This window comes from Aethalodelphis obliquidens, unplaced genomic scaffold, assembly GCF_003676395.1.
Source record: "Aethalodelphis obliquidens isolate GAN/ISIS:26980383/991018 unplaced genomic scaffold, ASM367639v1 scaffold15, whole genome shotgun sequence".
NCBI classification, from domain to species: Eukaryota; Metazoa; Chordata; class Mammalia; order Artiodactyla; family Delphinidae; genus Aethalodelphis; species Aethalodelphis obliquidens.
In genome coordinates this window covers 33,310,790-33,324,331 of record NW_020837959.1, presented here as the reverse complement: position 1 = coordinate 33,324,331, position 13,542 = coordinate 33,310,790, and the positions used below count along the sequence as shown (strand labels likewise).

Here is a 13,542-nt window from a genome sequence, read left to right as displayed (position 1 = left end):
CTATATGTCCATATTGAATTATATTCCCCGAGTAAAATTACTCCTTGGGAGAAAGTGTTACATGCTCTTGAGAACTATAAGATTTCTTTAAGATGATCAAATTTCCAGTTAATGTTTTAAGACAGTGAATGACATTCTCCAAGGGATGAAGATATTATTCTGTATTCTCTAAAATCTAAACTTCTCCATCTAGAAAAATTTTGTGTAAAAAGAGCAATCATATTGAGTATAGTAAGACAGCACAATTCATGTGCAACAGTCAAATATATGGCAGCTTCAAATCTTTGGACAAATGCATAAAAATTGAATTAAGTGAAATAGGCAAAAGTGAGCTTACACGCCCTGTTTTAAAGACATTCCCTGGGCTCTATAGAGTATTAAACTGTCCAAAAGCCACTTCTTCAAATCTAATCTGCTCTCCTGTTGAGTCTCCATTTCTTCATCTTTCTCTGGAACATGACTCATGAAGGTCTGTTTCAATGTAATGCTTAATAAGCTTGAGAGAAACCCTGGTTTCTGGGCTCACAACATATCAGGAAGAACAAAAGTTTAAAAAGCATGTATGAGGAGACAGCACAGCAATTGAAATACATGAAATGATCCTGCTTCAAAAATGAATGTCCATAATAATGTGTCAAGTTTAACCTATCTTCAGTATCTCTGTTCACCAAGCTAGGGAATTGTGTAAAATATTTCAGAAAGGGATCTATCAAAAATGACTTAATATTTTTTTAACATCTTTATTGGAGTATAATTGCTTTACAATGTTGTGTTAGCTGCTGCTGTATAACAAAGTGAATCAGCTATACATATACATATATCCCCATATCCCCTCCCTCTTGCATCTCCCTCCCACCCTCCCTATCCCACCTCTCTAGGTGGTCACAAAGCACACAGCTGATCTCCCTGTGCGATGCAGCTGCTTCCCACTAGCTATCTATTTTACATTTGGTAGTGTATATATGTCAATGCCACTCTCTCACTTCGTCCCAGCTTACCCTTCCCCCTCCCCATATCCTCAAGTCCATTCTCTACATATGCATGTTTATTCCTGTCCTGCCCCTAGGTTCATCAGAATTTTTTTTTTTTTTTTTAGATTCCATATATATGTGTTAGCATGCAGTATTTCTTTTTCTTTTTCTGACTTACTTCACTCTGTATGACAGACTCTAGGTCCATCCACCTCACTACAAATAGCTCAATTTTGTTTCTTTTTATGGCTGATTAATATTCCATTTTATATATATGCCACATCTTCTTTATCCATTCTTCTGTGGATGGACACTTAGATTGCTTCCATGTCCTGGCTATTGTAAATTGTGACTTAATATTTTGATTTTGAGTTTCAGCTTATGATCTTCAGTTGTTTAGAAACTTCACTTACCCAAAGTTACTTTATGGTCTTAATTATGTGAGGTGCTGCTATTCTTAGATTCTGATGACATCACCTTATCTCACCAATGCTTAGGTAGTGAAGTATTTATTGTTTTCACCTTAAAATGTTGGCAGGCAATTGGGAACCAGATCTTTTCTATTTTAATACAAAAACAATCTAGAATACTTTTCACCCAAAATATAACTGTGATTAGTGAGAATCAACACAAACTTATCAAATGTAAAATAATGATTGTTAAAATGATTATTTTTTTAAAGCCCCAAAACGTATTCATTGAGAAGTTAAGTCAAGACTCTTCTGTCTTTCTTCTAGCACACCTGAGTCTTTCAGTCATAAAACATGAAAAATTAAGATCTTCTTTCCATCTTGACTGTAGTACAAATGTCCCACCCCCGCCCCGGCCAAATCTGCAAATCAGGAAATTTTATCTAGTTAAATAAAAACAGTTAAGCCTTAACAAAACGCTACCTATTCCTTTTCGAAATATCAAATTTGAAATTAGAATTTCAGGCAGTAGGATTCAGTAGCTTGTGAATCATGACTAAAGTAAACGAATAGAAATGATGATACCTGCTCTGTAACTGGGTTGTTTTCAGCTATGGATTTTACTTTTCTGTTTCTCAATTTTTCATCTGCAAACATTAGCATAAAGATACAACTCTTCTTTGGAATGTGAATTATTTACTTTTAAGAACCTTTGGTACCTTAAAAAAATGTTAAATATATAAAATGAATAACTTCAAATTCAACTCAGTGGGTACTTGATAAAGGTGCACAAAAGTGAACCAACTGTTCAGACGCTGCCACAAAAATAAAGGTGAGTTAAAAGAGCCATTGCTTCCAGGGAGCTTTCAACAAAGTATGGAATGTGAAATAAGATACCCATGATTATATTACAGCCTAGAGAAAGACAAATGTTACAAAAGAAAAAGCAAACATTTATATGGGAATTCAGAGAAAAAAATTAAGACTTTCTCCTTATCTTGCCAGATTATCTTTCCTGTTTCAGTCGTGTGAAATGACAATTAGCTGTTTATACATCTATCTCCTCAATAAACTTTCGTGATGGCAAGGATTAATAAATACTATATGTTATATAATAATAATATCATTATTATCATAATTTTAATTTGCTCTGAGTCTGGATGAAACATGGAAAGTGGGCAGACATGTGTAAGTATATAAAAGAATTAATGAACACATCCAGGTGGTGAAAATCAAATGAGCTGTTTTTGCATGCAGCACATTATGAAAGTTGTTTATGGTACAGAGCTTTTGTGGTCGAGACTATTCTTTTACTTGTACATTTTCAAAATTCTAGTGATAAACATCCTTCAAATGCTTCTAACAGAAATAGTTTGGGAGAAACAGGAGATATTTCTATTTGGCATGGTTATAGTCTTTTGTTTGGATGCATGCTAATCTATTTTGTGAGTTTTTGTGGAATGAAATATAAACTTAGAATCCAGAGACCTGAGTTTGAATAACCACTGCCAGTGACCAGCTGATTGACCTTGGGAAAGTTACTGATTCTCTCTGAGCTTCAATTCCTTAACAGGAAATTAGGGATAAGAATTTGTCATTTGATATTAGCAAGAGGATTAATTAGAATAACTCCTAGAACTGTGTTCAATTAAACTTCTTTAATTTTATTTCAAATAAAGAAATGATGATAATCATAATGCAGTTTTGAAATAAATTCTCATCAGTAACATTATCTTAGTGTGAACAAAATATAACTGATGAGGGTGAATATCTATGGCACTGGCTGATTTTGAATATTTTCGGCATCAATAGGTAGCACTCTTACCTGTTGGTGGGATTATCCCAGGAGACATAAGGCCTGGGACAGAATGTGGCATGATATGAGAGTTCTCTGGGGAGGTGACACTTTGAGTCCTCTTAGGAGGCCTTCCAGGTCTAGAACTGAAACAAACAAACAAAAAATTTTTACAATTAAGCTGTTGTCTTACACATCATTTCAAAGTTGTTTCAAGTGGTAACATGGACTGTAAATAAATTTGTTTCAAGGACAGTTGCTTTTGCAGTTAGATGTAATAGACTTCCATCACTAATTAGATTACATGCTGAATTCATTTTCCTCATTGAAGATCAGCCACTCTTGATGCATAATTCATAGCCTGCACCTCGTTACCTGCTTCTTCATATTAATATCTATACACAGTTTGAATTGCCTCGTTTGCATATGCTAAAGTTCTGCATGCAGCCTTCAGCACGAAAATTATGCACTAACTTGTAATAATTATTACAGTCAGCCTGCTATTGATTTATGAGAATTTTAAAAACCAAATATGTGTAGTACTTGTAATGAATGATATTTTAAGGTTCTTCAGGAAATTAAAAGGCAATGGCTGCCTAAGGAAATGTTCTGCTTGTTTGATTTAATACTACAGTTAGCTGGGAGGTGGAATGAAAGAGTGATTCAGACCTATAGCACATTTTTCGATGATATGTTTTATTACTTCGCACTGCTAGCCTGATATCTAGATGATAGATGACAATACATATGTAATGTGTGAAAAGGTCTTGCAATTTCTTTATTTTTTGTCATTTAAAAGATAAGTCAAGTTATCATTTAACCCTTATTCTATTTAAATGAATAGCCCCACTAGGTTGCCTTACTTTAAATCTGCTAAAATATATTGGAAAGGCTTCAGATTATTTGTAGAACATCATTTAGAAACTGCCAGTGTAGCATCTTATATCTGCCTTTAGGATAAATAAAAATACTTTGTGTTTCAGCAGTACTTCTCCTTTGCCTGCCTATTGTACAATGATAAGTTTTAAAGTTATAAAAGCAGAAGGTGAAAAGGATACAAGTATTCACCATCCTTGTATAAGGAAAACATGAAGAATACAGTATTAGCAACTTTTGAAACAAAGATAATTCACATTGTTGCCACTGCCTGCCTCTGTATCATGAATATACATTTATGAAAGGCTTTTCCATCATTTTTCTGGCCAATATGTGCCAGGACATATCAAAACCTCCAGATACATCCTTAATAAGTTAACATCTCCATGTCAGCTTCAGCTGAGAGCCTTTGTCTCATCAGAAGATTCAAAGATCCTACCTCTATTATTTAGTGTAAGTAATATATGTAGTCATTTAACAAATATTAGTAAGCTGTTTCTGTTTTCAAAGCAGTGCACCATGGAGGCTAATTTGGGAGAATGGGTTCTTAGTCTTCAGGAACTTATACTCTTGCCAAAGGGACATATGTGGTGCAGAAAGAACTAGGGTGCAAACTAGAATGTGCTGTGTCCTAAGCAAGTTGCAACCTGAACACTAATGGGAAGTTAGGCTGGATGATGATATGTTCCCTGTTAGAGATAAGATTTCATGGTCCTGGGAGGTTAGAAGAAAATTCTGAAGGATGGGTTGGACATGGAGAGGAAAAAGAACAGAAGAAAAGCACACTCCAGTGAAAATGTATGAAAGGAAGTGAAACATGAAAATGTATGAATGTACAAGATTTTTTCCAGTGAGTTGAAACAGGTCAAATAAAATGAGGGGCAGAAATCCATACTGTTAGACTTACTGCCTAGGGCCAGACCCTGGAGGACTTTGAACCAAGAGCAAGTAAATTGTGCATTTGCTTTGCTAACCAATAAGGACACTGCCCTGTGTATTCTGAAGCCTCTCTCTGGCTACTTATTCTTATTCTTCATTATTACTCTTCATCTAAGCTGATTCCTTAACTCCTGTTATTTGCCATAAGACCAACAACAGCCCTCTGATAGTCTCCGTTCTCCCTGAGTAATCTCTTTCATAAACATTACTGATATGTTAAGAAATAACAGCTAAATATATTATCTACTGCCTAAAGCTTCCTCCTGGGATTCAGACAGATTAATGCCTGTCTACTGGAAATACCTGCTTGGATGTTCTATAATAATCTAAGATTCAGCTTGCCCAAATCTGAATTCAGCATCTTCTCCATTAAAACCTATTTTTCCTTGGTTCAGCAAAATGTCACGTAATTAACTAAGCCAAAAATCCAGCACTCAGCTGTCTTTCCCTTCCTTTGTACATTCAAGCACCATCCCAATGGAAGTTATCTCTCTACCCATTCTTCCTACCCCACATCTATATTCCAGATCAATCCCTTCCTTTCTTATTTGATCTACTATCACAGCTCTTCCAAGACATACCTCCAGCTTTGTCCCACTCTAGAGCCTCGAGTGAAGTCTAGATAACTTTCCATACTGATTTTGGAATGATTTTTTAAATGCAAATTTAATCATGTTTTCCAACTGCTTAAAGATATCAGTAGTTCCCTAGAGCATTGACACTCCTTAACACAGTACCAAGGCCTTCCAATATTTGGCCCCTGTCTACTTTTCCAATCTCTTCCTTTTATTCCCACATTCATGGTTTATATTTGGCCCTAATGAATTTATTAACAATGTCCCATGTTGCTTTGGTCTCCTCTGACACCACCTTTTGGTCTCCTATTACACTACCTCTATCGCAACCTGCCTCCTTTGCCATCAAAGCCTTTTACTACATTCCATTCTCATCCCCATTTTACCTGACTAAACCTTCATCATCCTTCTAACTAACCACTTCTAGTGAGTATTCCTTCTATGCACTATGACAGCTCATGGTGAGCAACTCTATTATAGCCCTTTCTGCCCTGACTATATTAATCTGTTTATTTGTTTCACTCCCAAGACTGTATGGCAGAAAGTATATAAAATATGTCTTTTGTCCTTAAAACAGCTCAGTGCCTGGCTCACTGTATGTATTTAAATACATTTTAACCCAATTTAGTAAGCCCAATTCTTCAAATTCCTCATCAATTCCAGTAGTCTCCATGTTTCCAGGAAATGAAAAGTGAGATGCAAAAAAAGTTTGGGATTCTGAGTCTAAAGAAGCGAAATGCACATATGAAGCTCAGAGAAAAAGAATACAAGTATTGAGAGATCTCAAGCAAGATGCTGTGGAGAAAGTGGGAAAGGAAAAGGAAGTTAAGATTTGAAAGTTTTAGTTCTTTAATTTGTTTTGCTTTTAAAGAAGGTGAAACTGTTTAGCAGTACTTTATTACTGAGGCCACAGGAGCTGTCCTCACAGCCCTCACTCTGGAAGCAGAATTCAGGCTACTAAGTGGGAACACTTTATTTCACACTGTGATTAGAAAAGACCCAGTGAGCTCTCTTTACCCCAGATAGCTCCTGCCCAATCTATCACACTGCCTCCAATTCCACTAATAGAGATTTACTGCTTTTAGTCTTGAAGCTTTAAGATCTTTTAAAGCCTTCCATTAAAATGCAAATACCCTTGGTGGTGGTAGCACCCTAAAGCCATCTACTCACACCCTACTAGGGATTACTTTACTATTAGGGGAGAGTACAATCTTGAGATATCTATGCAAAGAATTGAGAATGGGGGCAGGAGGGCGCTCCACAGAAAGATTTGGAAGAAAAGCCAAGTCATTTATCCTTTTGCCTAAGAACAAGAGGGAAGCTCTTCTTGGAGTTATACAAGACTTCCTGGTGTAGAGGAAGTTAGACGGTTTATTTATTAACAAGACTTTCCTCTATCCCTTCAAGACCTAAGTTAGGTCCCCTTATTGACAGCCTTGATGTTTTACCCTTACTGCAGTCTTGGTCACTAACTGTTAGAGGGTTTAACTCCAGAAGATCTAGGAAGATAACTTAATTATAAAATACTTGAATATTTAAATTACTTTCAGTAGAGCTTTAGGGAACTTCCAGGAGAAGCTGTGTAGTACCGTGGTCAAAAGCATGGGTTGTATTGTCTTGACACATCTAGCTTTAAATACTGGCTCCACCTCTTTACTATGAGGTGTGGCCTTGATCAAGCCACCTAATGTCTCTGAATAACTGATTAAATCAAGATTTTTTTTAAAAAGTGGACCTGCTTGCTTTGTTAGAAATAAGTTGTACTTGGAAAGAAAAAGAATAACTTAACTGAAAAGAGGAAGTGAAAGAATTAGCAAAAGCACTTCTTTTGGGAATGATCAGTTGCCTCAACAGCAGACACCTTCAAGCCTCCTTACTACACCAGTAACCCAGCTTTACCCCCAAAGGATCAGAGCAGCTGAACTCTCTTAGTTCTAATCAAAGCAGAAGACCTCACTTAAATAAATTATTACTCTTAATAGCTTGACTGAAATCAAAATTTATGACTTTGGTAATTGTTTGTGGCAAGCTTCACACATGAGCCATAGTACACCCTTTAGTATTTTCAACCATTTGCATTAAAAGAGCAGAGCAATCACTTAGAGATGGCCACACTTGGCATCTCACAGTGGATACAGTGGATTCTCACACTTGGTAGGAATCCACTCTGGCACATCCTTTCCTGCAGTTCTGATTGAAAAAGTTTTCTTTTTCAGACAGATCACTGGGTAGACGTCTCTCCTTACTCTACATCATTAAATCAGTCTCAGGCTAATTTCTCTCTCTCCCTCAACTGTACGATGTTTACCAACTCTCCCTAGTTCATTTAGTGTGCTTACTCACAGTGAAGTCAAAATCTAACTTAAAGAGGCTAAGTGCATCAAAAGAGTGAGAGGCATTTGAAATACTACAGGAAGGTACAGTACATTTTTTTCAACTCCTAACCTCCACAAACACCATTTTCTGTTAACCTCTTCAGTACTTTTGAAGAAATTAAGTTCCATTCTCCTCCTGAGATTTGGAGCAGAGAGGCCCGTGAAATCCAGAAAGAGATTGTGATGGCTATAAACTGGGAAATGCGAAAGTAGCTGCTAAACAGAAATTTGGGTTCTAAGTCCTATCTGTCTAGAGGAACGAAAGAAGGGTTCCATTCAATCATTCAATTCCTTCAACCATCTGTCTAAAAGAAAGGAGCTACTGTACAACAAGTAATGAGCTAGATATTAAAGTTTTAAAATAGAGACACTCCTTTCTTTGAGGGGGAAGATAAAATTAAATAGCCTGTGGGATAACAATTAAGAAGAAAAATACATGGCAGCAAGTGAGCATTGATTTTAGTCTTGGGACACAACAAGCATTTAGGGGTGAAGGAGTCTTGCTCCATTAATCTACAAGAGTTCATTTGCCCTCTCCAATCTATTCACCCCAGGAAAGCGCCAATTGTGTGCTTATATCTTGCATAATTTTTTCTAGTAAACTTCTACAAAACCAAGCCAAGAAATACGAGAAATATATATTTTCACATATATAAGCCATATATATATTATTATTTCTGACTGAAAAAGTACACTTTGCTTAATGATTTATATACCCACTTGAACACTATGGAGTCACAAAAAGTGGGGATGTTTATGAGTAATTTATGCTAACAGAAAAAAATGCTTATGTTCTAAGTGAAAAAGCAAGATACAAACCTGCACATATGGCATACCAGAGCACAAGAGAGAGAAATTAAGTAAAAAATGCAATAAATATGCATATAAAAAAAAGAAAGACTAGAAGGAAACATAGTAGACTATTAGGAGGGATTATCACTGGATGGAGAATTACAGTTTTTCTACATCTGAAGATTTTAGTTTCTCTGTCATAAGCATGTACTACATTTAACATATGAAGACAATTTTTAAAATTAATTTGTTTAACACTTCAGTACTCTGGCCATATATTTCAAATTGTGGACAAATCATGATTCTGGCTAAACTTGATCAGTGCCTGAGGATTACCTCTAGCCATAGCAGAAACCAGATATAATTTATCCTCTTTATCTTTCTTTTTTTTTCCATATCAGTTCTAAAATATCCAATAAAAAGCAGGTGATTATATGTAAAAATATTACCCTTGTGAGAACTATAAAATTAATCTAAAATATGAAAAGTACAAATACTCATTAATATCTTCCAGATCAAATCAACCTCATGAAATAGATACATCAAAATAAAAGAACACAAAGAACTTCCCAAGATTAATGTATGTATACATTTCACCAAAAGTCATAGCAGATTTATAATACTCAGGTTATAAATGGGTAGTTTTCCCTTAGAAGGATCTTGTTAACTTGCTAGTTGAATCTTTTTTTTCAGTTTTCTGAAAGGCTGATTAGCCTTTTTTTATGATTAGCATTATTTTCCCTTTGCATGAACTTTTTTTCTACAGTTGGCAAAATTTTGAAAGATACATTATTTTTTGCAATGATGACAAACTTGAACACTTTCTCAATCTCATATCCCACATTTGTTTAGACACATTTTTGCATTTTCTGTGTAGGTGTGTGTCCCAGACATGTGTACTTCTCAGTACAAATAGGTTATGAACTAACTCATAAAAGAGATGTTTTCCACCATCACCAAAATACCGAGCCCCATGGGGCAAGCACTTGAAATTTTGCCAGCTGTACACTTGGAAAGCATACAGATTACTGGCTTATAAGCACGAAACACATAACATTCCCTCAACTCTTTACATGGCAGGTGTTATAGACTGAATTATATTCCCCCCAAATTCCTATGTTGAAGCCCTAACCCCAATGTGATGGTATTTGGAGATTGGGCCTTTGGTAGGTAATTAGGCTTAGATGAGGACCTATCAGTAAGACCCTCATGAAAGGATTAGTGTTCTTATAAGTAGAGATGCCAGGGAGCTTGCTTGCTCTCTCTCAGCCCTGTGGGGACACAGTGACAAGGCAGCTGTCTACAACCCATGAAGAGAGCCCTCCCCAAAACTGACCATGCTGGCACCCTGATCTCAGACTGTCAGCCTCCAGAACTATGAGAAAAATTTCTGTTCTTTAAGCAACCCAGTTTATGCTATTTTGTTTGGCAACCTGAGCAAGACTAAGACAGTAGGCAATTCCATACATTAACTGAACAGATACATATACAAATACACAAAATAAAATTTCCTGTAAAAAAGAGCTAAAAATAAATTTTAAAAAAGGTTCTGTGCTCAAATAAACTTGGCAAATGCCCCATTAAACTTATTAATCATACATATATTTTGTGGAAAAACTTCACAAATTCCTAAAGTCTTTTTTTAAATAAGTTTATTTGTTTGTTTATTTATTTTTGGCAGCACTGGGTCTTCGTTGCTGCACGCAGGCTTTCTCTAGTTGCGGTGAGCTGGGGCTACACTTCGTTGAGGTGAGTAGGCTTCTCATTGCGGTGGCTTCTCTTGTTGCGGAGCACAGGCTCTAGGCGCGGGGGCTTCAGTAGTTGTGGCATGCAGGCTCAGTAGTTGTGGCTTGCCGGCTCTAGAGTGCAGGCTCAGTAGTTGTGGCTCACGGGCTTAGTTGCTCCGTGGCATGTGGGATCTTCCCGGACGAGGGGTCAAACCGTGTCCCCTGCATTGGCAGGCGGATTCTTAACCACTGCGCCACCAGGGAAGTCCCCTTCCTAAAGCTTTTAATATTTTTGTTTTGTGGATCAATTTCTCAGAGCTTTCACTATGCTAGAGTGTACTATAAATCTCTAAGAACATGGTGAAATAGGCATTTACTAAAACTTAGTTTACCATGAAACCTGTTATTTCCAGGGAATCTGTTTAGAGACTTGTGCTCACAGTATGATTATACTCAAATTATAAAAATTCCTCATCTCTCAACATTACGAAGCCATGCTCTGTGTCATAGGTCATATGACAATTGTCACATGAGAAGTATTCTCCAGAGACAAGAAAAGCAGCAATTCACATATTCTATAGAGTTGATATGAGTTGATAATTACTCAAAACACAAGGTTAACACGAGTAAACTGAAATCATTACAAACAGAAAACAAATAGGAGCTGAAATTAGCTACTCTTGTGAGGAGGAATTATTGCTGACTCTGACTTCAAAACTCAAGTAGTACAGGAAATTTATTTTATATGAATCCCGTTTCAAAGGTCATTGACAAAATTTCTGAGGTCTCCAGCTCTGTTGGAGCTATTAAATACTGAATAGGAATTGCCCCAAAATAAAAGTTAAAACATACTGGAATGTAACTAAGCTATACTTAAGCATTTGCATATTGTGTTAACAATTAATTACAGTCCAATATCCTAAAGAGAGTCTCTGTTTGACAGGTTACATACTTAGGATAATCTAACCCCTAAAGTTTTTAAGTCCCCACTCCCCTTTCATAGGATCTATACGTGATAGCCACACTAAGAAGATTATTTAAAATCCATGAAATGCATTAGTTATATTAATCTTAGACTTAATATATTAATCATGGATTTCTTACTTAATGAATATATTTTTTGATATTAAGTTTTTATCAAATTAGAGATCTCATATTCTCCTCTCAATTTGAGTTATTTATTCACATCAATGGTAAATTACATTTTATAAAGTATATATAGTGATTTATCTCAAAAGTATATTCATATTTTTTAAATATTTTGTGGAATTAAGAGTAATTTAATGTAATTTAAAGTTTAAATTAAAGAATATAAAATTTTAATACTATTTATTTTTACCTTTCCATTGCATACGTTATACATCAACATACATGATATTTCTTACAAAGAGGATACTGTTTGTAAATTGAATTTAATGACATGTTTGTCTAGAAAGCCAAATAGTTTTAACATTTTAATCACCTTACTATTTTCTCTACTTCCCATAAGCCTTCCAAGCTACAGATAAATCTACCCACAGCACATCTGTTTCAAAATTATCTGTAAAGAATGACTGAAATCCCCTAAGGGGAAAATCCTAAAATAATGGGAAACAATTGTAAATGGCTTTCTTAAAGTTTTGGGATGAGTTAGTACTTTATTGGCCTCTTTCTCACAGTTTCTGTCATACTTCAAAACCATATTCTATAAAATTTAAATTTAATATTAAAAAATATTCCAGCTAAGACATTCAATATCTAAACCAATCTTTTATTTAACCTCTGGACTCCTAGTCACAAAGAAAAAAGTTTCATTTCTTGTAATTTTTCTGTTTGAATTTCAAATGACTACATCTTCTCTGCAATTAACATTGGTTATATTTTGTTTGAACCAAAAGTAACATATTTAGTCTTTTATCTCACTGGGACATACCATAACCCTGTTCATATATGTGCAATGGCTCTGTTTTTGCAGATCATCTTGAATTTGGCCCCAATATATGTTCATTGCTCTAATCGCAAAATAATATCCAATTCTTCTCTGTAGGAGATGCCATTTCCAACACTCTGAATGCCCTGTTCCCAAATGTTTTCATTTTATTTTGGAATAGTACATTAAATAATAAAATAGTCACAGTTGTATTATGTTGTCTAACCCCTAGGCCCTGTGCTAAGTTCACTATGTCATCTAACTCTTTTAATAATCATAACACACCTTTAAGACAGGTATTATTGTTATCCTTATTTAACTGATGAGGAAACTGAAATACAAGAAAGTAAAATGCCTTACTCAATATGCCACACATAAAAAGTAATAGAGTGGAGTTGGGTAGGGGGAAGGATAAATAGGCACAGCACATAGGCTTTTTATGACAGTAAAAATACTCTGTGTGATACTATAATGGTGTATACATTTGTCCAAACCCATGGAGTGTACAACACCAAGAATGAACCCTACTGTAAAAGATGGACTTTGAGTGATTATGATGTGTCAATGTAAGTTCATCAAATGTAACAAATGTACCCCTCTAGTGGAGGATGTTGATAAAGTGGGAGGCTACGCATGTGTAGAAGGAACTATATGGAAATTCTCTGTACCTTTTGCTGTAAACCTAAAACTGATCTAAAAACAATCAAGTCTTTAAAAAAAGTAATACTTGTGAACAAAGGCAATCTGGTCTAGAAGCCAAGCCCTGAGCATGAAATCTGCCTCTGTTCCATATTTGTTGGTTAATTTAGTCAACAAACAAATGTTAATGTGCCTGACCCTCCAATGTGAGCTGGAAATACTAACAAGATACTACCCCTGACTTTAAGTAACTTTCAATCGATTTGGGGGAATTACTGGATTGGCCAAAAAGTACGGGTTTTTCCATAACATTGTAGTAAAAACCTGAATGAACTTTTTGGTCAGCTCAATAGATAACATATATAGTTACGATAAATCTTGTTAAATACCTCAGGGAAGATGAGGTGTGAGCAAACAGGAATTAGTCAACTGAAGAAGAGGAGGGGTTGTTAAGTAAGAAAAGACCACAGAGGCACATCCCTGCCTTACACACACACACACACACACACACACACACACACACACACACACACA

The 13,542-nt window shown here is 35.7% G+C and overlaps 1 protein-coding gene across 1 annotated transcript in view; it reads right to left on the bottom strand.

The window, feature by feature from the left end:
• Positions 1-13,542, bottom strand: part of DACH1 (dachshund family transcription factor 1) — a 414,309-nt gene that overhangs the window by 237,440 nt on the left and 163,327 nt on the right. The window contains exon 2 of the mRNA XM_027116097.1: positions 3,207-3,322. Within this exon, the coding sequence (XP_026971898.1) occupies positions 3,207-3,322 (116 nt within the window). The remainder of the gene's footprint in view (positions 1-3,206; positions 3,323-13,542) is intronic.